The sequence below is a fragment of the Lissotriton helveticus genome, chromosome 11 (assembly GCF_964261635.1).
Source record: "Lissotriton helveticus chromosome 11, aLisHel1.1, whole genome shotgun sequence".
In the NCBI taxonomy this organism is placed as follows: Eukaryota; Metazoa; Chordata; class Amphibia; order Caudata; family Salamandridae; genus Lissotriton; species Lissotriton helveticus.
Genome location: NC_136072.1, coordinates 1,063,796,755 through 1,063,823,211, shown reverse-complemented (window position 1 = coordinate 1,063,823,211; position 26,457 = coordinate 1,063,796,755). Strand labels below are relative to the sequence as shown.

General features: G+C 51.6%; 1 protein-coding gene across 6 annotated transcripts in view; it reads left to right on the top strand.

The window, feature by feature from the left end:
- The window catches only part of SBNO1 (strawberry notch homolog 1), a 1,344,504-nt gene that overhangs the window by 998,893 nt on the left and 319,154 nt on the right, over positions 1-26,457 (top strand). For all 6 annotated transcript variants that reach the window (XM_078667602.1, XM_078667600.1, XM_078667599.1 and 3 more), the window contains one exon: positions 13,666-13,778. In XM_078667602.1, the coding sequence (XP_078523728.1) occupies positions 13,666-13,778 (113 nt within the window). The remainder of the gene's footprint in view (positions 1-13,665; positions 13,779-26,457) is intronic.

Sequence of the window (26,457 nt, the reverse complement as noted above, 5' to 3'; positions counted from 1 at the left end):
AGGTAGTCCAGATGGGTGGAATCGTGGGGTCATAATATTTTCACCTACACTAGCACGGCTCTTCGCTCACTCAATACAGTGTGTGTCTTGGCTCGAGCTACTTCTGCCCTTTGGAACTCGGCCGAGTCTCTTCTATCTTCCACCTCTGAGGGCGCTCGTGTTGACCTCCTCCATCTTATCTGTGACTGCCATGATCTGGCGGAATTTACTGCTCAGCCCTGGATACCTCGGATTCCTTAGGCCGAGCTATGGCTGGTTCGGTTGCACTACTACGCCATGCTTGGTTGCGGGATGGCGCCTCCCGGAGAATATTTGCAGTCAGCCTTGTTGACCTGTCCTTTGATGCGGTCCTTTTGTTTGATACCCATGCCGATTTGGCAGTTCAGCGCGTCCTTGCGGGCTTTCTCCCTCCCCAATAGGCTTGTACTTGGCAGGTCTCAGGTCGTCCTATCCTGGGGTGGTTACCCTTTCATTAGCGCACACCAGTTGGACTGTGCTTTTTAGGTCTCGCTGGCGTTGCAGTGCAAAGTGCTGCCGCCAACGAGACTTATAGTCGCCGTGTTTCCTCCCAAGGGAGACAGACCTGGGCACGAGCCGATTCAGGTCTGTGCACGAGCCAATTCAGGTCTGTGAACGCGCTTCACAGTGGAACAGCTTGTGCGCTTTAATGCGCAACACATCAGGCGGCGCAAGTAACAATTATCACAGCATGAGACCCCACTTATCACAGCATGTCAACAGGCGCCCCAGGCTGCTGGAGCACTCAACTATAATTAATGCGCAGTTGAGTGCTCCAGCAGAGTGGGGCGCCTCTCGGCATGCTGTGATAATTATTACTTTGGGCCTCATGCTGTGATAATTCTCACTTTCTGATTCTTCCTAGCTAACCTCAATCAAAGTACATTAAGAAGTTGAGCACACCCAGTCTTAGCTGAGAGTCTTGTCGGTCAATGGGATCCACGGTCCAAACAGATGTCAACTGCTTACTTCAACGTAAATCCAATATGAGAGAAAGCAAGCAGCAGACATTGCCAAATCCAGGGCTGGCTGGCACACAACTATGAGCAATTAAACTCCTCCCGACTCCAAGTTGAAATTCCCAACTTCACCATTGGCTGCAACAACCAGGAAACATTGGCAAAAAAAAAAAAAAAGTTGCACGCTTGAAACAGATTTCATAACCAAAATTCGAGTCACCACAATCCAAGTACAAGTTCCTGCCACACTGGATAATACAAAACTCTGCCTACTTATAGCTAGCCCCATATAGGGGAAAAAAACGGGTCCCATTAAATAGAAATGTCAACGATCATGAACTCATCAGCAAATAACTAAAGAAACGTCACCACGTCACGCTGTCAAAGTAAATTTGATGACGACCCATGCGGGCCAGCTTTAGCTACGCGACGTGCTTCCTGCATCACATAAAACTGCTTCAAGTATTAATTCATCGTATTACTTGGAAGAAAACCAAACTTACAAGAGGACGGTAAAATGCAAAAATCCAAGCAACGACCACGCTTTAATGCAAGAAATGGAAGGGGAAAAAATGGAAAATTAAACTCTAAATAACATAATAGCATACATAAATACTTATTTCATTTCAGCGCACATCGAGCGTGGCCTATTACTTCTGAAATTTGGAAAACAAATAATTGACAACTTTTGAAAGTGCATCTCGTGTAGCACTGTTAATCACCCAATTTGTCAGGGTCCGAGACTCAGCCAAAGAGACACACTTTCATTCATTGCCAGATCATAGCCTCTCCTAAGAACGCTCTGAATACAAGCCTCGCACGATCTGTATGTACATATGTACAACGTAGTGTTACTTCTAGTCTCAGTTTGCGTTTTGAGATTAATACCATAAACGCCAATAGACCTGATTCTAACGGGAAACTCACGATTTTTAAAGCATAAAATGGCTTTATTATGGCAGTGAAATTGCCTCTGCTTCAATAGCAGTCAATGGGAGAAATATATTCTACAGAATTTTTATTTTTAAAATGTTCTTGTCTAAAATGTTGGCATGTATGTAATACTCGTGCTTATCCAGAGACAAACGTGGCTAATAAAGGGTTGTTAAACTGTTTAATCCGAACTAATTCTAAACGGTACCGATAGTGTCTCAACCATATTTACACCAAATGCATGAGGTGCAGTAGTAGCATCGAACAAACAGTTTGACATTAACGCATGTGTGCTGTGCTAAAGGTACAAAACAATACAAAGATTTAAAAGTAACCGAGGAACCCTATGGCCTTTGCGGGGAACAAGGAGCGTCGGTTAACCCTCTTCCTCGCTATGTCACCCTTTCCTCCAACCACCCGTCACAGGACAGACTGGCTTTCTGCCGGGTTCTTACATCGGATGGTGTGGAAGCCACAGCGGGGCTGCTTCTCAAAGCTCTCTTCAAGTTTCAGGGCTCTCTCCTTGCTGTCGAAGATGGCGAAGGTTGCGCCATTCATCCTCCGACCCGGCACCCACTGTCAACGATGACCATCTGTTGAACGCAAAAGAGAGGAAGGTGGGGGTAGCGAAGTCTGTCAAGAAAACTTTCCCTACTCAGCAGACAGGCACGCGCACTGTGTGGTTGGGAGAATGCCGGGCTCGTGCGTTTGGGTTCCCAACGGCATATACACGTGTTTGTGAAACTAATAGTCAATTCCTTGTCAGCGTGTCGGACATTTTTGTGGGCTAATCAAAGAAGTGAATCGTATCTCCTGAATGTTCTTGTATTTTGAACGTCAGCAAACAGAGTCAACGAGCGCTAATTGACCAGCATTCGTTGATACGGTATTGGGAATCTTTAATTTGAATTGCCGGGGGTTTTGCACCATAACAAAGCGTTTACGTGCATCCGCAAGAGCGCCCCAAGGCCATCTTTAAACAGTATACTTTGTAGTTTTTGTCGAACCACCACGAAGACGTGGCTAATAAAAGTTAATTGTCTGAAACGGTTTGAAGTCATTCTATATTAATACAATATGGAAGATCCGTAGAAGGAATCATTTGGAAAACTTTTAGAAAAGCGTGAAGTTATCTGTCACGTGTATTTTTTTCTGAATAACAACTGGGAGTTTCTAGTTTATCAGGACGTGGAAGCCACCCTGGTAGTAGGTCTTCACTCGTTCAGGAGCATTCAGTGATAGGCGCGGCGTGGCATGAGATCACTTTTATCTGTGACGTTCAAGATGCTGTCGTGGACAGTCTTTTTATTTCTATTTGAAAGCTCGTTGTCCTTAAAGCACCGGAACCGCGCAAATAAGAAAGATCTTTTCGACCGCTGCAGCTGTAGCCTGTTTTAGCGAGATGTCAGAACCCCGTCCTCAGATTAGTTTCTCTTACCTAATATGGCCGCCGGTTGTTCCAAATGTTAGTGCGTGCCCTAGTGTTTTGAGACGCGTAGCCCGCCGGAGTCGCCCGTTGCTAGGGCCTGTTGGTATCATAGGACTGGTGAAGGAAGAAAGGGCGAGCGGGCGACTCATCTTCCCTTTATTAATTGAAAAAATAAGGTAACTTGAAATTCCTCAGTGCAGTCTGCTTGGTACTATTGGAGAGACCGCTGCAATGCAATTCATTTTGGGAACGTAATTGTTTGCTTCGTGTACCAATTCATCCCTTTGTAGAGAAAGCGTCAATCTTTTTCAACTTCCGATATTATTCGCTCTCCAAGGATGGCCTTTCAGTCGGCTATAGATGTTTTTAGGTCTTGCTGGTGTTGCAGAGCGAAGCGCTGCCGCCAACGAGACTTATAGTCGCCATGTTTCCTCCCAAGGGAGACAGACCTGAGCGCCAACAGCTTGTGCGCGTTAATTCTCACTTTCTGATCGGGAGCAGGCGTATTACTGGCGCCACCGCCACGCCTTCATTAGTCATAAAAGCTGCATAATTAGGGTGGCATGCTCTATTTAAACGTGCAGCACTGAACATTTTCAAAGAAGGCGAATCAGCGACATTCATTGGGGACACAACCTATTTGAAGATGCTTGTTTTACCGGGGTAAGTTCTCTGAACTGTTTAGTTTATCTGAAAGAGACACGTTAGTGATAGATTCCTTACCTTAGAATATCCCCAGGCGTCAGACTGGATCCGGAAAGTTTTGCGTAGCAATACCCCTGCGCGTCGGTAGGCGTCGTCCACGGCTCCGCGTCCGTCGTTGGCGCCGGAATGACGTCGTCGGAGTACTTAGACGCCGCCCATGCGCGCTGACGTAAGTTCTTCTTTTTTCCGCGCCAGCTAGCGCAGATCCGGAGAAGCTCTACCCCTAGTCATTTTTTGACTAAACTTTTTGATCTTTTTGATCATTTCTCTAATAGAGTCTTTGACTCCAACGGTGCCGGTAGGGATGCCCGGGTTCAAGCCCTGTTCGAAGTGCGACCGACTAATGTCGGTCACGGACCCCATCGCCGGTGCCTGAAGTGCTTAGGCCTCGACCACGACGACCGCACCTGCTCCGACTGCCGGGCCCTGACGTCGAAGGCTAGGCGGGAGCGGTCCCGCAAGCGGCTCGAGCTCCGGCAGTCGGCCCGCGCCATTCCAGGTCCCGGTCCCACGGGAGGTCGAGGGACCGGTCGCGGGGTCGGAGACCAATGTCCACTCCCGCAGCTCCGGGAGTGGACATTGGTCGTCGGGATCCAAGTCCTCAGGTAAGAGGCATGAGAGGTCGGAGCGGCATCATCGCTCCTCCGACCCTCCCCGACGCTCGCACGATGCGGCCGGGGGTTCAGGCGACACCGCCCACGCGGCTCCAAGAGAGTCGCAAGCGTCGCCGCCTGCCCCACACCTACGGGTCCCTGGGCACGGCGCGACGCCGGAGGAGGTCGAGCGGTACCTCATGGCCATGAGGTCCCTCCCTCCTCAGCCGGGTCCCGCGGCGCCTCCGGGTCCAGCGGTCCCGGCTGGAGGCCCTAGCGGGTCGGGCGCTTCGGCCCGCTTCCGGATCCGGGGCGTTGCCGGTCGACCTCACCGGCCCCGAGGGTGTCGCCCCCGGCGCCCATTGTGGACGCCGTCCCCAATCTTCCCTTCGGTCCGACTCTGGCGCCGGAACGGCGCCGTTGGGCGCCGCTTCAGACGGCCTTTGGAGATTTTTATTTCCATGAGGAGGTCCAGTCTGTTGACCCTGGGTTACAGGAGACTGGTGACGGAGGTGATTGGGAGGGGTCTGAGGACCCTCTGGCACAGGAGTGCCAGTCTCAAGAGGACTGGACATATGAGCTTGGGGAGGCCAGTGGTATTGACACCTCGCCAGACACTGGATTTGTCTCCCTCCCACCGTGGCTACGGAGGAGGGGGCTGCTTATAGAGTAGTGTTGACAAGGGCAGTCAAGGCCTTGGGCCTTGAGCTCCCCGTTGCGGCCGTGAGGACTAACCTCCTCACTGAGGTTTTAAACCGCAGGCAAGCTCCAGTGAGCCTCTGCTGCCGTTTAATGAAGCCTTATGTGACGTTCTTGTGGGCACTTGGTCCAAGCCCGCCACAGGTCCGCCTGTGGATAGGAACGTGGCCAGACGCTACCGCCCGGCTCGGGGCGACCCTTGCTTTTTGTCCACCCATCCCACCCCGAGAGCCTGGTTATCCAGACCTCCACTTCCCAAACCGCATTCCCGACGGCCCCACCCGATCGGCAATCCAAGAGATATGAACAGTTCGGAAAGAAGGTGTTCTCGTCCCTGAGTTTAGGACTGCGGTCTGTCAATACCGCGTGTCTCTTGGGCCGCTACACCCACACCCTGTGGGACACGGTCGCGGACGTGCTGCCACAATGCCCGGAGGAGGTCCGGGCTAAACTCGCCCAAGCCCTTGTGGAGGGTCGAGATGCGGCACGATACTCTATCCGGTGTGGGCTGGATACCACGGACTCACTGGGCAGGGCGATGGCAACGACGGTGGCGGTTAGACGCCACGCCTGGTTGAGGTCCGCCAATTTTTCGGCCGATGTCCAGGCCACTCTTCTGGACATGCCGTTCGATGGCCGTCGCCTTTTTGGCGACAAGGCAGACCATGTGCTGGAGCGCTTTAAGGACTCCAGGGCTACGGCCAAGTCCTTAGGCCTTTCGGCCACGCGCCAGCAATCGGGTGCCTTTCGCTCCTTTCGTGGCCACGGAAGGGGCGTCCCCACACGTGCTGCCAGCCACGCACCGCAGAATGCCCAGCAGCGCAGTGGCGGCCGTGGAAACCGCCGTGGCGGCGGTCGGGGTCAGCGGCGAGGCCAGTCCACACCTCCCTCCGCAGCACCTGCCTCAAAACCTTCCGAGTTTTCAGGCCCATGTGACGCCTGTGGGAGGCAGGGTTCGCCATCACCACTCCCACTGGCGCACTGTCACGTCGGACAGGTGGGTGCTGCAAATCGTCCGAAGGGGCTACTCCCTCCCCTTCGAGGCGACCCCTCCAGCCATGCCACCGCAATTCCACCGCGTGTCGGGGGATCACTTGCAACTTCTGCAAGAGGAAGTCACGGCCCTCTTGGCCAAGGGGGCCATCGAGCGCGTTGCTGGGCCAGAAGTAGGGTGTGGATGTTACTCCCACTACTTTCTGGTGGCCAAGAAGGGCAAGGGGGGCCTGCGCCCTATCTTGGACCTACAGAACGTCAACAGCTTCCTCCGGCAAGAGAAGTTCAAGATGCTGACTTTGGCTCAGGTCTTAGCTGCCCTGGACCCCGGAGACTGGATGGTAGCGTTGGACTTGCAGGACGCTTATTTTCACATCCCCGTCCTGCCGGCCCACCGGCGTTACCTGCGGTTCACGGTAGGCCACGAGCACTTTCAGTTTACCGTGCTCCCCTTCGGCCTTACCAGCGCCCACGGGTGTTCACGAAGGTGATGGCGGTGGTCGCAGCTCATCTGCGTATATTGGGGTGTCAGTCTTCCCCTACCTCGACGACTGGTTGTTGAAGGCGGGCTCGCCCCAGACAGTCAGCCACCTCCAGACTACGGCCGACCTCCTGCACTTGCTGGGGTTCTCCATCAATGTGCCGAAGTCTCACCTGTGTCCCTCTCAGAAGCTCCTCTTCATCGGAGCGGTTCTGGACTCTGCGCAGTTTCAAGTTTACCCTCCCGAACAGCGGGTTCGGGATATTCAGGCTCTGATTCCACTCTTCCAGCCTTTATCCTGAGTCTCGGTCAGGTTGACGCTGCGGCTTCTGGGACTGATGGCCTCCTGCATCCTTCTGTTGCGTCACGCCCGGTGGCGGATGTGGGCTCTGCAGTGGGACCTGAAATTTCAGTGGGCCCAGCATCAGGGCAGCTTGTCCAACCATGTCTTGATCTCGGAGGGCACTGTGAGACAGTTGCAGTGGTGGCTCACGGACCGCGATTGGGTCAGTGGCAGATCCCTCTCCCTACCCCATCCGGAGCACGTAGTTGTGACGGACGCGTCCCTCCAGGGCTGGGGTGGCCACATGGGAGAGGCGGAGATCAGAGGCCTCTGGTCTCCGGCGGAGGCCCGGCTCCACATCAACCTGTTGGAGTTACGGGCGATTCGTCTAGCACTGAAGGCATTCCTCCCCTCTGTCCGGGGGAGTGTAGTGCAGGTGTTCACGGACAACACCACCGCCATGTGGTACTGCAACAAACAGGGCGGGGTGGGGTCGTGGACCCTATGCCAGGAGGCTCTGCGCCTCTAGCAGTGGCTGGAACGTCAGGGCGTGACCCTGGTGGTTCAACACCTGGCACGTTCTCTGAATGCCAGGGTGGACGAACTCAGCCGTCGGTGCATGATGGATCACGAATGGCGTCTGAGCTCGGACGTGGCGCAAGGCCTCTTTCAGCAATGGGGAGAGCCTTGGTTAGATCTATTCGCCACCGAAGAGAACGCGCAATGTCATCAGTTCTGCGCGTTGGAATTTCCATGGCGGCGCTCGCTCGGAGACGCTTTTCGTCGCGAGTGGAGTTGCGGTCTATTGTACGCCTTTTCGCCTATACCACTTCTGCCCAGAGTGCTGAAGAAGATCAGGCGCGACCGGGCCCAGGTTATCCTTGTGGCTCCGGACTGGGCACGAAGATACAGGTATCCCGAGCTACTCAGCATGTCAGTCGATCCCCCGATTAGTCTGCCTCTTCGGGAGGACCTTCTGTCGCAGCAGCAGGGGACGGACCTCCACCCGAACCTGTCCAGCCTCCACCTACAAGCTTGGAGATTGAGCGGTGACAGTTGAGGCCATTTGACTTGCCTCCCGAAGTCTGTAATGCCATTCTGGCAGCCAGGCGTCCCTCCACAAAGTCGGTATACGCCTGCAGGTGGAACAGATTTGTGGCATGGTGCACAGCAAAGGCTGTGGACCCACTCTGCCCCCCTTTCTGAGGTTCTCCTCTTTCTTCTTTCTCTTGCCCAGCAGGGCTCTGCTCTGGGCACTGTCAAGGGCTACCTTTCTGCCCTTTCTGCCTTCTTAAGGCTGCCTGATCAGCCTTCTCTGTTCAAGTCCCCTATTGTAAATAGATTTCTTAAGGGCATCACACACATGTTCCCTCCTGTTCCCTTCGTGATGCCCCAGTGGGACTTGAACCTTGTTCTTACTTTCCTGATGTGCGCTCCCTTTGAGCCACTTCACAACTGTCCTCTTCGCCTTCTAACGCTGAAGACTGCTTTCCTGGTTGCCATCACCTCTGCCAGGAGAGTGAGTGAGCTCCAGGCACTTTCTTGTACTCCACCTTTCCTTTCTGTCCATCCGGACAAGGTTGTGTTGCGTACCAAGCCATCTTTCCTGCCCAAGGTTGTCTCAGCCTTCCACATCGAGCAGTCCATCACCCTGCCAACCTTCTTTCCGCCTCCGCATCCCTCTAAAGAGGAAGAGCGGCTCCACCGTCTGGACCCAAAACGTGCGCTTTCATTTTACTTGGATCGCACACGCCAGTTCCGGGTGGATGACCAACTCTTTGTTGGTTACGTGGGCGCTAAGAAGGGGAAGGCGGTACACAAGCGGACCATTTCCCGGTGGATCATCTTGTGTATCCAGGCATGTTACTCCATGGCTAAGAAGGAGCCCCCTGTTGGATTGAGGGCTCATTCCACTCGGGCCACGGCGACTACTACTGCCCTGGGCCGGGGGTTGCCCTTGCAGGACATTTGCCAGGCAGCTACGTGGGCCTCGTTGCACATGTTCGCACGACATTACTGCCTGGACAGTCAAGTCCGAAGGGATGGCTTCTTTGGCCGTTCCGTCCTCCAGGACTTTCTGGTGTGATTATTGGTTTGCAGACCCACCACCGGGGTTGGTATTGCTGGGGTATCTTGTAGGAGAGTGGGGTCTGCAATCCTATGGTCACCCCAGATTTTTGCTTTTTGCTTCACTGGTTTACGACTTTCCCTGGCTGTGGGCCTGCTAATCAGACCCACAGCCTAGCTGTTCTCTCTCTAAATTGACAACCATGTACTTTAGGTGCATTTACCAATTGGTACTGGGCCACCTTATCAGTCCCTGTACCCAGGGCATAGGTGTACCCAGGGCCTACCAGGGGCCCTTAGCATGTATTATGCCACCCCTGGCTAGCCATCTAAACAGATACAACTGGCTGGTAAGACAGCTGGGGCAAGGTGGTGTAATCACCCTTTGCTGTAGATATAGTATAACTATATCTAACCCCAAAATGGACACATATACTCCTATCACTCCTATGGCAGGCCTTATCAATCCTGAAGGCAGAGTGCTTGGAATTATGTGAGATGGTGCTCTGGCATGAGCTGAGCCCGTTTGCAGCTTGCGGAACCAAGTCCTAATAGCTGTTCCATGATAACGCTATACCATATACTCTTAAGTACATTATCAACCTCGCGGTTAAATGCTAACTCTGGTATAACATTATCAAAACATGTCGAGTAAGGTGTCATACGATTTGGAATACTACCCCCTCACCAATTCTGGCGACGGGGGTAGCATTCCACCCTTCTAGAGGGACACGACATTTATGTAACTGTGAACCCCGGTTAAAGTTAACTCGAGCCTCAGCATCACAAAATAGATGCTGCCACCACAGATACAAGTCTGACCTCCTGCTGCTGGGAGTCCTTCCAGCGAGGATGGCTTGGACAAAGGGTTTCCTGCCTTGGGAGGTGCTAGCACCACCCCAGACAGGATTTTGTGTATTGAGGTAGGGAGGCCTGAAAGGAATGAGACATGCCTGGGGCACACCAGGTGCCCTGTGCATACACCGGTTCAAACCAGTTGCTGGGGCATCCCTGCCCCAGCTCTGGCGGGAAACCGGACAAAGGATAGGGGGTGTAGCCACCCCCCTTCCTGGTCCCACCCAGGGGAGGGACCTAGTCAGTAGTGCAGCCCCCTTTAGGAGAATAAAGGTAGGAGCTGGTCCCATTCCAAATTAGATTATCCTGAACTATTCAACAAGAAGAAACTCTGGCCTTCGACGTTCTTCTCCACAGAAGACTGAAGAATCTCCCTTGTGGGCAAGGAGTGTCCACCCTGCAACTGGAGGCACCATCAAGCGTCCAGCGGCTTACCTTTGTCGTCTTCCCTCGAGGATCCAGACTTCAGAGCCCGACGAGACCTGGATTCCCAGACCTCTCCGACCTCAACCTACATCTGCAGCACAGCTGAGATCCGTGGGTGCGACGAGACACGTGGGACCGGCCATCTTGGAAGAAACTGCCCTTCGCTTCCAGCACGACTCCCGAGGTAAACTCGACCAAGTGCTTTGGGGACTGAGAAGCCCCAGCCCCGAGCAGCCCCTGCACCGAAGATCAGTCCTCCAGCATCCACGAGATCTGCGTGGGGCCCTTCTGCTTGTTTGCTGCTCGACGCGTTGTCTGGTCACTTGCCGGCTGGCTGGTGGCCTCCTAGACGATGAACCTTTGAATCTTTGCTGCTGGTCTGGTTGCTCCATACTGGCCCTTGCTCCCTTCCAAAAGAGGGGCACCCCGGACTCTCCAGACGTCTTTTCCCTTCACCGCGTGGGTTGCCTTTGCCAAGGCCTGTTGACTCCAATCCCGGATCCGACACCGCCGACAGCGAGAGCCTGCGTGGGACAGCTCGTGCCTCCATCCTGGTCGTCGAAGAATCCTCCTGGTCCACGTGGCTGCAGAGTCAAGCGTCCACTCTTCACCTGATCGCGACGACAGCACCTGGTTCCTTCCTGGTTCCACACCGGTCACTGGCTAGTGACTTTGAACACTGTCCCCTCTGCTTTCAGGTCCTCTTCTTCACCGATCCACCCTTGGATCGCACCTGAGATCTTCCTCCTGGTCGCCTGCAGCATCTTTTCTTTCAGGCTCTATTGACTTCAACGCGAGAACCCGACACACTTTGGCACCTATGCACCCGCAGCCCGTGGGTGAGGTAACGAGAGCATTTCGGTGCTCAAGGGTAGTCTAACTGTCCTAGTGTCCAATTCCACAGTCGTTGTCCTAACTAGTCAGGATTGTCCGTACTTACCTTTTAACTTGATCTGTACTGTCCATAGACGTTGTTACGCATCTCGCGTGTGAGTTCACACTCTGCACACGCGTTCCGTGGGCCTCCTATTACTTACCTGAAGTTAGTGTAGCGTGGTCCCATCGATCCTACAGCCTCTGGACAGCTCCATTCCTTTTATCGACTTTCACATTCCACTTACTTAGTATATGGTTTGTCCTGCCCCTAGGGCACCATTGTAATTTTGTGCAACTTGTAGTGTTTTTCGTAAGAGATTGTCATGTGCTTAGCCCTCTGACCTCATACAGAGTTCAGAGGTGTTGTTATTAATAAATATACTGTTTATTTTCATAACAACCTGTGTGGTGTCCTTTCATCTGGTATTCAAGGGGTTATATTGTGGTAAAACAGCTGGCTTCACATGCCAAAAGAGTTTAGCCTAAGACTGCTTTGTCCATGCTACCATTAGGATAGCTGGTCTATAAGGTTGACTTACAACCAATCACCATAAGGGTTGTTTGGACTGATACAAGGTGATCACTAGAACTAGTGAGCATCATATATCAGGCCAACTTCTCACAAGCCCCATTCCTTGTAATGTCATCTCGTAGTGGGTTGTTCTTCCTGTGCTCCACTCTTGTTGGCCGGTATAGTTCTGCGTTGTAATAAGTCTTCCTGTTGTCTGTAGGGACATTCTTCCCATGTTGCTCAGCCTCTGGGGAGGGTTTATGCTTCGCTTTGCTGGGTTGTTTCGCTGAGCGATGCTCTGCCTTTACTTTTTGGTTTGTTTGTATACAGTGTGTGACACTGTCCTTCATGATGATGATGTGCATCATCCGATTCCTTTGTCTTACGGATTTTTCCCTTTTTCGCACACTGTTCCCGTACTTTCGCAGTTTTGTTGGTGGCTCCGCGGAAAAGTTTCTCCAAAGAAAACTGACGTCAGCGCCCCGGGAGGGACTTATAGACCTCGCTGAGGTCACGTCTGTTGACGTCAGAGCGGGAGTCGTGCGGGGCCGTCACCAGGCGGCCAGCGGTGCTGCTGCAAAAAAAAATCCGGATCCAGTATGACGCCTAGGGATCATTCCTAAGTTAAGGAATCTGCAGCTAGACAACTTCTCTATCAGATAGATCGTTACCGAAGGTAAATAACTTGTACATGTAACTAGGTGTGAAGATATTACATTTCGCTATTTGAACCAGCTCCTTGTTATGGGGAATACCTTTACATGTTAATTACTATTTTTTAATTATTTTTGTCATTGTTTCACTTTTTAAGGCATACGTTCTTTTCCCCTTTTCAGGTTTTTATTGCCACATATATCCAACTGCTGTGTACAGCTGTACAGTTTGGATCAACAGGTTAAAACGTCCAGCTACTTTATTAGGGATGACCCTTGTACTTGTGGCTGTCTTTAGAATGTTCTGTTATGCTTCTCCTCTGTTTGTAGGTGTTTAGACCCTCACTTTAGAGATACCTGGTTCTTATTGTCATTGTTTTTCTATTCACTTATTTAGGACCGATGTTCTACAATATCTACATGTTGATTGTACCTGATTAGCGTAACATAAGGAAGCAGAAAAAGTTATTTGCTACATTTAAGGTCTTTTACACTTCATTGACTTGCTTAGTTTCTTTTCTGCAATGGCATAGAGGGGTGAGCATGACAATTTAGGTAACTGCAGTGTTTTTCACTTGCATGATGTTGGTTTCTCATTCACTATATACTACTCATGTTTGCGGTGATCTTTTTTAATCCTGTAATCACACTATTATTTTGACTTCTCTTAAGACTCAGAAACAATATTGCGCAATGGCATGCATGTGGCGCCCTCCCTTGGACAGAATGTGTCACGTTGGATTTATTCACTTATACATTAATGTAATATATGTTTGGACTGTGCACCGAATTGTGGAGGATGGTATGTTATTTTTGAGTTCCTTTAGTTAATTTGGTATGGTGTGTTTGTTATTCACAGCCCCAATGAAGTCGGAGGCTAATAAGCCATACCACGAAACACGTGTCGGCTGTGTAAAGTGCATTACTGGTTTATACAGATTTATGTACTGAAGCTAAAGTGAGAAAGAGAATTGGTGGACCAAATTAAAGACTACGGATACCTTACGACTCCATGATTGGACGTTTAATTTCATATTGAACTCTTGAGTGCTCGGGACAATTGTCTTGTATTATGTAACATACTGTCCAATTCTTTTTTTATTTTTTATAATAATTTTCTGTCCCAAACTAAAAAGATTAACTATCTGCTAATTACACTTGAATCCTTTTCTTTGAATGAATAGGAAGAACCCATCGATCAAACCAAGTGACTGCTCCAGAATATGTATTCCTTATTTCTGAATTGGCAGGAGAGCAAAGATTTGCATCAATAGTGGCAAAAAGATTGGAGAGTTTGGTAAGTTGTAATTTGACCTCTTAAAAGGTGAATACATTTTGATTCAAATCAGTCTTAAATATTTTATTTTATAGTAAAAATAGAACATATTTAAAAAAAATACTTTATTGGGTTTCTAAAAAGCACATACAATCCTCGCAGTTTTGATAAAGAAGTAAGCACATAATATCCAGTCATGCAGGGTGTAATAAATGCATATACATGGTAAAGTGGAATACATTATGTGCTACTATCTGCTATTTCCACAAACAGTTTCCTTGAATGTCTACCACCCTGCTAACCCCCCCCCCCCTTTTTCATATGCTAGCAGGTATAAACTCATAATGTTGACATCGGAAAGGATATTTATGACATGGATAGTGCAGATTACACCCGCGTCTACATACCAATTACAACATATTATCGTACAATGATGTGACCAGGGTGGAATAGGATATGTGAAGGTGTGTGCTCATGCTAATCCAAGGCTGGTGATGGAAGGCTAGCAACAATTGTTCTATGGAGCCCCCTAGACCGAATACAGGCTAGGATTTATGCAGATGAAATTTGTGTGCATACAGTATCCAGAGTTTTAAAGGTCTCTAAGAGGATATCCCATTCTATCGCAATCAGCACTTTCCGTAAGCCCCTGTACTCTTCGTTGCGAAGCACCCCTTCCTCCACCCTGCCCCATTGCACCATGTCCTCCTTTCCGTGCTATGTTCTATGGGGTTGAACATTTCCAATGCTTATCATTGGGCGTTACACTAGAAGGAATGCTAAATCAATACAATTTGTCTAGGCTCTGTCCTGTTTGGGTCAGGGGTATAGTTCAAGCAGACACCCCTCTGCTAGTCTCCAACTGTTTCCATCAACCACTTCCTGCAGCGCATCTGTGAGAAAGTGAGTTTCTGCTGCAGTACCTCCCCACTTTTTGCCTGATACCTGATGCACTTTTCCTAGGTGTACCCTGGGTCCCTGCCAATCAGGTACCCAGGGACTGTGTTCCTTCCCTAAAAACTATACTAAAGCCTAAACCCAATTGGCATCTCTAGCCACATATCAGTCCCTAGTAAATGGCACCCTAGGTACCCAGGGCATTGTGACCAGAGAAGACCCCAATGGGCTGCAGCACTTATTGTTCCACCCTTAGGGGCCCTGTACCTTGACACCCACACACTGCCTTTGCAGGCTGAGTGTCTAGGTGCAGAACTAAACAAAGAGTCGACATGGCACACATCCCTGTGTGCCATGCCCACAACCCCACTGCCCTGACATACATCAGCCACCCCTCTAGCTGGGTGCCCTATGCCAGTGGTGTGGGCACAAGTGCATGAGCCCTGTGGCCCTACAGTTCCCAGGGCCATTCCTGGGCACTGTAAGTACAGTGATGCCATTAAGAGTATATGGTGCTGGAAGGTTGTCTTTACGAACTCCACAGCACCATAATGACTACACTGAATACTGACAAGTTTGATATCAAACTTCTCAGCACATTAAACCCACACACTGATGCCAGTGTGGGATTTAATGTAAAATGCACTAGAGAGGGCATCTTAGAGATGCCCCCTGAAATCTAACCTACAATCCACGTCTGGGCTGAGTGGCTGCAGAGGCTGCCACACAGCAGACATGTTGCTAGACCCCTGGGTGGAGAGCCCCCACTCTCCTTGGCCTGCAACAATGGACATGCACATCCTGGGCGAGGTGCTAGGTCTCCTCCCCCAGGATGGGCAGGGGAAGCTTCTAAGATATGCCGCCTCTGTGAGCTTCTCCAGACCATTTGCTGTACCCAGCAACTGCCCCCCCCCCCCCCACTCTGGCGGGAAGACTGGCGGGAAAAACTACGTCAGGAAGGGGTGTGCTAGCCTATGCCAACCCCACCCCTCAGGTGGGGGAGACTAGGTGAAGCACGACCCCGGGCTCCGGCCATCTTGAGGATGGGGAGCCCTGCCCAATCACAGCTAGGCTCCTGCCCTCTTCCCACAGGAGAGGAGCAGGCTAGGGGGTGTACCCTCCCCAGGACAGGGACCTATTGGTCCCTGTCCTTGCCCTACTTGTAACGCCCCTAAATTCTGTATTTAGGGGCTCCCTGAAACTTCCTTCCTTAGATCCAGATACCGAAACAAGAAAGAAGAACAAGAAACAAGAAGACCTGCCGTGCAGCTGCTAAGAAGAGGAAGACACCAACTGATTTGGCCCCAGTCCTACCGGCCTGTCGACCCTCAAACCTGCTCCTGCTAAACCCCGGCGTCTCCAGTGGTCAGCAACCTCAAAAACCCCGGAGGACCTGATTGCCTTGTAACTCTGACTACCTGGGTCTCACAGGAGCAGTGATACTGCTTAAAGCAAGTAACAAGCCCTGGTATCAGCCTGGAACCGCGAACCCTGCACACTCTGCACCCGCCGAGCCTGGCCTGTGCTGGAGTGAACCAAGACCCTGAGGACATACCCCCGGCGATTCTGACTCGGAATCCAGTGCCCAAGGACCCTCCTCGACGACCCAGACGACGCCTGCAGCCTCAGGACAAAGGACCCCTCCGGCTTCGACCAGCAGGGGGTAAGATTTCTCTACCTCAAAAGACACCCCTGCACCCGGCACCCCATGGCCCCCTGTGCCCAACTCCTGGGTGCCTACCTATCCTCCAAGATCCCAACTTATCCCTCGAAGTGTTGGTCGCTCCTGAAGATCCACCGTCCCCGAGCCTGCAGCCTTTGTTCCCTTTTCAAGATTCTCATTGGATAACATTGAGCGCCCGACTGCTCAAAAGCACCCTGCACCCAGCCGCCCGAGTACTCCTGGCAGTGAAACCTGTACCCTATTCTACTTCCCCATTTGCCCTGAGCAAGTGACCAGGAGCCCAGCTCCCACAGCCACGTGGCCTGCTAGCCAGCAGCCACCAACCGAAGGCCCCCTGCCTCTCATTGGATTACATTGGGCCTAACTACCTCTGTACCCGGCCGCCACTGTGGTTGTACTAACTGTACCTACCTGACCCTGGGGGACCCCTGAGTCTATGCCCAGAACCTTCACTTCACCAGTCGAGTACTCACCTGAAAACCGATGACTCACTTTCCTGCCATAGGATAACATTGACTGGTTAGACTCGAAAAATCTTCTAAGTGCGAAGTTTTGAAACTTTAAAATATTCATCTAAAATCAGCCAAATAACGAATTTCGAATTACTCACCTGTAATCAGGAGAGAAGCCAGTATTGTACCTTGTAGCCCAGTACTGAACCGCAAAAGTAATCACAACTGTGTTTGCTAGTAATCTAAATTTCTGCTATAGGAAACTATTGACTATTTTTCTGTGAAATTTCTTCTGTCTACTTTTGAAAATTACAAATATTCCTTAAAAATCGTACCTACTACTGAAACGTAATTGCTTAACTGTTTTAAGTAGAGACCCCAGTGCTGGACTTAGGAGCCCAGTCCTGGATTACAAAAGTAACAAGAACGTACTTTACTTTTACTGCAACTTGATTTTCATCCCATGGATAACAGGTATGAACTTTTGAAATAGCTTTATATTACTTAAAAATCATAGCAACAGCCAAATCGTTTTTGCTAAACTGTTTCCAGCTTAGACCCCAAGACTGAATGTATGATCCAGTCCTGGGACTACAAAAGTAATCAATAAAGTAACAAGCTGCATTTATGTAGAAAACCCATTGAGCTCAATGTTAAATTGTGTTTAGAATTGTGTTGCCTACTGCAACCATTGTACCTATTGTGTTTACAAAGTGTATTGCCTCTTTGCAAAGTAATTATATATGAGTACTCATCTCGTGAAAAGTACATTTTTATACCTGTTGGTTCTAAAAAGAAAACAACTATATCTTTTGATATAAAAACAATTGGCCCAGAGTTCAGTCCCTGAGTGTGTGAAACCTTTTGCTGACTGTGTACAACAAATGCTTTACACTGTCCTCTGGTACTGCCTTACTGCTCGACCAAGCTACCACTTTAGAGAGTAAGGTCACACCTGGCTTTAACCTGTTATACCTCTGGGGTTTGTGGACTCTATATGTCGGAGCCGCAGACGACGCCTACCTACGCGCAAGGGTACTGCTACGCAAAAGTTTCCTGATCCAGTCTGACGCCTGGGGGTATTCTAATGTAAGGAATCTAATACTAACTACTGTTTTTTACTGATATATCGTTACCAAAGGTAAGTAACTTTTGCTATAAGTGCTTTCCTCAAGGACATGAGGTCTCACTTCCCTCTGTCGGAACCGGTCGAGGCGCCTTCGCACCCAACTGGGAGCCCTAGCTGGCCGGCGACTTCGGCGACGTCATTTGCTTCGGCCCCGGCGCCGTCGTCGACTCGGGTCCCGACGCCGCGGCTTCGGAGGAGGGGGCTACTTATAGCTTGTTGTGGAACAGGGCGACCAAGGCCTTGGCTCTTGAGCACCCTGTCGCGGCCATGAGGACTAACCTCCTCACTGAGGTGCTCAAACCTCAGGCAAGCTCCTCGGAGCCTCTACTGCCGTTTAACGGGGCCTTCACCGACGTTCTGATGGGCACCTGGTCCAAGCCGTCTACAGGCCTCCCTGTGGATCAGAACGTGGCCTGACGCTGGCTCCGGGCGACCCCTGCTTTCTGTCCATTCACCCCACCCCCGAGAGCCTGGTAATCCAGGCCTCTACGTCCCAGACCGTATTCCTGACCGCTCCTCTGGATCGGGAATCCAAAAGGTATGATCAGTTTGGAAAGAAACTGTTCTCCTCTCTGAGTTTGGGGCTGCGGTCTGTCAACACCGCCTGCCTTTTGGGCTGTTACACCCACTCTTAGTGGGATACGTTTGCTGAAGTGCTGCCACAGTGTCCGGAGGAGTCCCGGACACGGCTCGCCAAGCCCTGGCGGAGGGGCGGGATGCAGCACGGTACTCAATTAGATTTGGATTTGACACTACGGACTCGCTGGGCAGAGCGATTTCCACGACGGTGGCAATGCGTCGCCACGCCTGCCTGAGGTCTGCCAGCTTCTCGGGGGATGTCCAGGCCATGCTCATGGACATGCCCTTCGATGGCCGTTGCCTTTTTGGCGACAAAGCGGACAGTGCACTAGAACGTTTTAAGGACTCCAGGGCTACGGCCAAGTCCTTGGTCCTAGGCCAGCGCCAGCAAACTTCTGCTTTTCGCCCCTTTCGTGGCCAAGGAAGGGGCACCCCCACACGTCCAGCCAGCCACAGGCCGCAGAACCAGTCTCAATGCAGTCGCGGACGTGGTTACCGCCGTGGCGGTGCCGGGGGACAACGGCAGTGTCAGTCCACATCCTCCCCGCAGCATCTGCCTCTAATCCTTCCTAGACCGGCCTTTCGGGCCCATTCGATGCCAGTGGGGGGCAGGGTTCGCCATCACCTCCTCCACTGGCATACCATCACGTCGGACAGGTGGGTGCTGCAAATCGTCCGAAGGGGCTACTCCCTCCCCTTCGAGGCGACCCCTCCAGCCATGCCACCGAAGTGCAACTTCTGCAGGAGGAAGTTCTGGCCCTCTTGGCTAAGGGGGCCATCACCCGCGTTCCTGGGCCAGAAGTAGAACGCGGTTGCTATTCCCACTACTTTATGGTTGCCAAGAAAGGCAAAGGAGGCCTACGCCCTATTTTGGATCTCCGGAGCGTCAACGGCTTCCTCTGGCAGGAGAAGTTCAAGATGCTGACTTTGGCTCAGGCCCTAGCTGCCCTAGACACTGGGGACTGGATGGTAGTGTTGGACTTGCAGGACGCGTATTTCCACATCCCCGTCCTGCCAGCCCACTGGCGCTACCTGCGGTTCACGGTAGGCCAGAAGCACTTTCAGTTTTCCTTGCTCCTCTTCGACCTCACCAGTGCCCCTCGGGTGTTCACAAAAGTGATGGCGGTGGTCGCAGCTCATCTGCGCAGATCAGGGGTTCCAGTCTTCCCCTATCTTGACGACTGGCTGTTGAAGGCGGGCTCTCTCAAGACAGTCTTCTCCGGGGGGAGGAGCCTAGCTCGCGGCCGTAATGGTCGCCCTTTAGCTCTGCTCTCGCAGCCCTCCGTCCTGATTGCCTATCCTGTCTTCTATCCTGTCCGGGGACGACACATTTTTGGGGCATTGGAAACATAACGGCTTGTTTGTACTTACCATCCGACCCCGGGATCTCGGTGTGCAGTGGCTCCGGAGTTGTGGCCTCTGAGAGATCGGGGCCTCTGCGAGACTTAGACCGGGACCTGGCCGGTGGGATCCGACGGCTCTCGGCCCCGGCCGAGAGCGAGAACCAGTGTTGGGAGCCGATGTGCGAAGATCCCGGCGATCCTGACCCGGGCCTGCCCTGGTGGCCGCGCGGCCGACGTGGGTGAGAGGCCCGGGGACCTGAGTCTGTGAAGGGGTCTCTCCCCGCCGCTGCTTTGTCCGGCGGCCCTGGTCCTCGGGGCCCGGACTCCGCTTGATTGGGGCACCGGTGCTGGTGGAGACCCGTCTTGGGCGGACATCCTTTTGGCATCGAGACCGCCCTTGTTGGGACCCCGGAGCTTGTAAAGTCCTACATTTGAGAACTGTTCTTTCCGGGGGTCTTGGTGAGCGGCGATTGGGCTGATTCACGAAATGGCGGCCGACCCTCTGAAACGAGAATCACCCTGTGGCGGCGGGCCCGTGTTGCCTATTGGTGTGGGGAGCGGATCTGGTGGACGTGAGCCGACGGTCAGAGATATCCTGGAAGCCCTGAGATCCCTGCACGCTTCCCTGGCCCTGGGCGTCTCGGTGGGTACGCCACGATCTGCCGCCATTTTGGGTGGCCATTTCTTCTTGTCGCCCTCTTGTTTCGAAGACTTCATTGCCTCGCCCCCCTCGATTGACTTGAGTGTCTCCGCCACTGATCGAAGATCGTGTAGTGTGTCGGTGACCTTGGGGCGCCCTGCTTTTCAAGGTTCGGAACCCGGGGTCTTGGATGCTGTACTGCGACCCTGTTCGACATTGTTGCCTGAAACTATTGGTGGACTGCCTCCTGTGCCTGCTTCGATGACTTTGCCGGTGTCTATAATCGGGGCCACCTCGCCCGCTCCAGTGGCGCAACTGAACTCCTGTTTTTCATTGCTCGTGCTGCGATATTTGATGCATCTATACTTTCTGTTTGGACTATTGCTCCCTTGTGGATCTATCTATCCCCCACGTAACTATGCTAGTCACCATTCCACTCGATTCTATGCTGATTTAGTATTTAGTATGTGGTTTTACATTGCCTTGTGGTGGGTGGGGTTTGTCGTTCGAAAGGGTTGGGGGTGAAATGTACGACTTCCGTTTGATTCCCGGTATACGATTTAGTAGCATATTTGTTTTTAATCATAGAAAGATGGGAGGTCCCCTTCTCCTAATGTTTTGTGGCACGTGATGGGGTGTCGTCCTGGTCATTTTTTGACTGTTTGTCTGGTTGGGCGGAGGGCTGCGGCCGCCCGTTCGGATTATGTTTATTCTGCTCCTCCCTCCTGTCTTCTTTTCTCCGCTTTTGTTGCCTTTTTGTCTCTTTCTTCTTTCTTACTTCTCGCTATATTTCGGGTTCTGGTTTAGGGCGACAGGCACGCTGTTTGAAGGGTGGGCTATAGCCTTCTACAGGGGTGCAGGGTGGGACGGGTGGGTTGGGTTCTATTTTTTGTTTGTCTTCTGGTTCTATGGCCCTTTTGTATCTCTTTTTCGTGAGGCCGCGTCTGTCCCGACCTCCTATGGTGTGTTTCGGGTGGGGAGTGTGGCGTCATTAATCCTCCTGCTATGTTTCGGCTGTCTTTCTCCCCGATCGCCATACCCCCACTTGGGCCGCTACTCCTTTTGTCTCCTGTCTTCCCGCCACGGGGGGCCTGTGTCGGCGTGTCCTCTTCCTTTCGTTCTTCATATTTTCTTATTTCTTTTTATTGTTTTATTTTGTCTTCCCTCCATTTTCCTTTCCCTTCCTCTTCCCCTTCCCCACTTCGTCCCCCCCCTTTTTTTTTTTTTTTTCCTTCCTGTGTCCCAGAGGTTACTATGACGGGCTGGTCTTGATGCATTGTTTTTCCGATCCCTCTGTTCTGGCTTGGTAGTGTCTTGGGTGGCGGGCATGTTAGGAGGATAATGCTCAGGGGCTGATTGTGTTTCATGTATCCTGATTTTCTTGAATGCATTGTATTGTCCCCCCGATATTTTGCCCCCATGCCCCCTTATTAATGTTGAGGTTGGTTTGGGATATCGGATGCCTCCGTATTGAAAGTGAGCCTGTCATATGTCTTCTCCCCATATTATAAAATTAAGCCTTATTTACTCCTGTGTTTTAGCCCTTTGGTTTCTGTATCTCTTCTCCCCTTCTGCGATTGTACGGCCTCTGCTTTGTATTGATTGATTATGTAATATTTGCCTGGTGACTCCTGATTATCTTGCACATTGCGGCCGGCCGGCTTGGTTGTAGGCCTCGACTTGTCTTTCCTTTTGATGTCAATAAAGGTTTTAAAAAAAAGAGTCTTCTCCCACCTCCAGACTACGGCCGACCTCCTGAACCAGCTGGGGTTCTCTATCAACGTGCCGAAGTCACATCTATGTCCCTCTCAGAAGCTCCTCTTCATCGAAGCGGTTCTGGACTCGGCGCAATTTCGGGTTTATCCTCCCGAACAGCGGGTTCGGGATATTCAGGCTCTGATTCCGATCTTTCAGCCTTTATCCTGAGTCTCGGTCAGGTTGACGTTGCGGCTTCTGGGGCTGATGGCCTCCTGCATCCTGCTGGTGCATCACGCCAGGTGGCGGATGCAGGCTCTGCAGTGGGATCTGAAGTTTCAGTGGGCTCAATATCAGGGCAACCTGTCTGACCACGTCCTGATCTCGGAGGGCACTGCGAGACAGTTGCAGTGGTGGCTCACGGATCGCAATTGGGTCAGCGGCAGATCCCTCTCCCTACCCCAACCGGAGCGCGTAGTAGTGACGGATGCATCCCTCCTAGGTTGGGGGGCCACATGGGAGAGGCGGAGATCAGAGGCCTTTGGTCTCCAGCGGAGTCCCGGTTCCAAATCAACCTTCTGGAGCTGCGGGCGATCCGGCTTGCACTGAAGGCATTCCTTCCCTCTGTCCGGGGAAGTGTAGTGCAGGTGTTCACGGACAACACCACCGCCATGTGGTACTGCAACAAACAAGGCGGGGTGGGGTCGTGTGTAGGAGAGTAGGGTCTGCTTCCTATGGTCACCCCCACTTTTTGCTTTTGCTTTATTGGTTTTCGACTTAGATGTGGCTGTTAGCCTGCTAATCAGACCCACAGCCCAGATGCACTCTCTCTAAATTCACACCATGTACCCTAGGCATCCAATTGGGAATTGGTTCACCTTATCAGCCCCTGTAGAAGTGAACCCTAGGTACCCAGGGCATAGGTGTAACCAAGGCCTACCAGGGGCTGCAGCATGTATTATGCCACCCCTGGCTGGCCACTCAAACTGACACAACTGGCTGATCACTCAGCCGGGGCAAGGTCGTGTAATCACCCCTTGCTTAGGTATAGTATTCCTATACCTACCCTTAAATAGAGACGCACCGTAACCTATAAGTCACTCCTATGGCAGGCCTTAACAATCCTGGAGGCAGAGTGCTTGGTTATGTGTGAGATGGTGCTCTAGCATGAGCTGAGCCTGTCTGCAGCTTTCGGAACCATGTCCTTATGGCTGTTCTATGATATTGCCATACCATATACTCTTAAGTGCATTATAATCCTCGCGGTTGAATGCTAACTTTGGTTTGGCTTTATCAAAACATGTCGTGTAAGGTGTCATACGCTTTGGAATACTATCCCCTCGCCAATTCTGGCGACGGGGGTAGCATTTGACCCTTCTAGAGGGAGAAGACATGTTAGTTCTGACTATCCCGGTTAAAGTTAACCAGAGCCCCAGCGTCACAAAATGAATGCTGCTGCCACAGACACAAGTCTGACCTCCTGCTGCTGGGAGTCCTTCCTACGAGGGAGGCCTGGACAATAGGTTTCCTGCCTGGAGAGGTGCGAGCACCACCCCAGACAAGATTTTGTGTATTGTGACAGGGAGGGCTGAATAGAATGAGACATGCCTGGGGCACACTAGGTGCTCCATGCATACCCCAGGTCAAACCGGTTGCTGGGGCACTCCAGCCCCAGCTCTGGCGCGAAACTGCACAAAGGAAAGGGGGTGTAACCACCCCCCTTCCTGGCCCCACCCATAGGAGGGACCTAGTGAGTAAACCAGCCCCCTTTAGTAGTATAAAGATAGGAGCTGACCCAGGAGACTTTAGATTAATCCTGGAATCGAATAGAAGCTGAAACCCTGGACCCTTCGACATTCGACAGAAGCTGAAGACTGAAGAATCTCCCTTGTGGCCAAGGAGTGACCACCCTGGGCAACCAGGCACCATCCAGCAAATCGACGGCTTGCTTTGTCCCTGTTCCCGCCGGAACTCGAGCACAGAGCCTGACAAGACCTCGACCCCCGGACTCCTCTGACCCCACTGCAGGACTCCAGCACAGCTGAGCACTGTGGAAGGCGTCGGAATCCGTGGAAGCAGGCAACTTGGAAAGTCTTCAACTTGCTAACAGCGCAGCTCCTGAGGCATCCTCAAAGCTGTGCACTGGGGACTGAGACACCCCGACACCAAGCTCCACCTGCACCAAAGACCAGCACTCCACGAGATCTGCGTGGGGCCCTGCTTGTGTTGTGCTCGACGCGTTGTCCGGTTGCTGGCCCGTTGGCTAGTAGCCCTTTGACGACGATCCTTGAGAAAATCCATCGCTCGTCTAGTTGCTCCAGACTGGCCCTTGCTTCCCTGAAAAGGTGAAGTACCCCAGACCCTCCTGGTCTGCACCAGAAGCCTTTTGTGTATCCTGCCTGGGTTGCCTTTGCTTAGGCTTGTTGGCGCCAATCCGGAAGTCGACCCCTCCATCTGCGAGAACCTTCGTGGGACAGCTCCTCTCCAGCACCTGGTTGTCCTCGACGCCTCCTGGTCCGCGTGGCTGCAACGACAAGCTTCATATCCACACCTGATTGCTCCTCGGCGACATCTGGTTCCTTCCTGGTTCCACCCGGTCACTGGCTAGTGACCTAGACTCTTTCCCCTCTGCTTTCAGGTCTTCTTCATCTCCGATCTACCCTTGGATCCACCCGGACATCTTCCTCCTAGTCGCCTGCAGCATCTTCGTCCAAGGCTCCATAGGAAACGACGAGAAAACCCGACACACTTTGACACCTATGCACCCGCAGCCCGTGGGTGAGGTAACGCGAGTACTTCGGTGCTCCTGTAGGGATTGACTATCCTAGTGTCCAGGTTTGCTAGTTGTGTAATCCTAGTTAGACCGGAAGTGTCCTAAAACTTCATTACTTACCTTTTTACGTTCCTATTGACTTTCTATTGACTCTCACGTGAGAGTACTGACTCTGCACGCGCCGCCTGTCAGCCTCCTACTCCTAACCTAAGGGTCAGATAGTGTAGCCCCAGCGATTCCCAAGGCCCTAGGCCTTCTCCTTTCCAAAGTCGTGGTTCTTATACCACTTACTTAGTATATGGTTTTATGCGCCCCTAGGGCCTAACTGTAAATTGTGCTATTTAAAGTATTTCTGAGTATAACTTGTTATGTGCTTTTGCCTCTGATCTCATAGAGAGTTCAGAGGAGTGTGTTAGTAAATAAATACATATATATTTTATATATATCCTGTGTGGTTTCCTTTCATTTGGTATTCAAGGGGTTACATATGGTAAAACAGCTGGCTTTGCACGCCCTCAAGAGTCTTTTAGCCTAAGACTGTTCTGTCCACGCTACCACTAGGATAACTGGTCTATAAGGTTGACTTACAACCATCACCATAAGGGTTGTTTGGACTGGTGCCAGGTGCTCACTAGAATAGTGAACATCATATACCAGGCCAACTTCTCACATTGGTGGCAGCGGTGGGATTAGAGCTTGCTGTTGTTTTACCACTTGTAATCTTGAGATATCATTTGAAAGATCACATAGGTACCTGTAGGTACATATAAAAACAAGTCTTAATATACTTAAGTTCTACTGAACTTAGCTGTTGTAGAGCCTGGGCCTAGCACACCCTGACTACAACTCCTAGACAGGTTCTGTAGGAAAACACATAGTGTAGGTAGGTGCTGTAGGAAAACACATAGTGTAGGTAGGTGCAACACTCCCACCTCACTAGAAACCATGTCTCAGACAGCGAACCCCAGTGGGTCTCTGCCTACAGAAGTAGATCCCTTGGGGACTGCTTCAAGATATGAAGCCTTAGCCTTCCAGGAATTGAGACAATTGTGTACTTCTAGAAGGCTAAAACAGGGTTCAAACCCTACCCTAAAGTTCTTAGTTGTGCTTTTAGAAGAGTATGATGCTCAAAAGACACCTGACTCAGGTGCTTCAGGTAGCTCAGAGGAAATCCTTCCCTCCACAGAGAATACCACTGATACTCCAGCTCCAGATGAGGAAGAGGGAGAACGGGGAGAAGGAGATGACCCTGATCCTGAGGCAAACAGTCAGACCATAGTCAGAAGGCTTAGTCAGGCGAACTTAAGCATACATGGGATTCAGTATGGGCAGCCCTCATACAGACCCCCAAGTGGGCTTAACCAGAGGCAGAGAAGAGGGAGATGCCACTCCAGGGACTCTATCAGATCTCATGCTTCAAATAGCTCTCATGGCCTTCCTCAGAGAGGGATGACTTCCCCTCAGAGAAGGGAACATGAGGCAAAGATGAGAGAAGTTGCTCTTAGGAT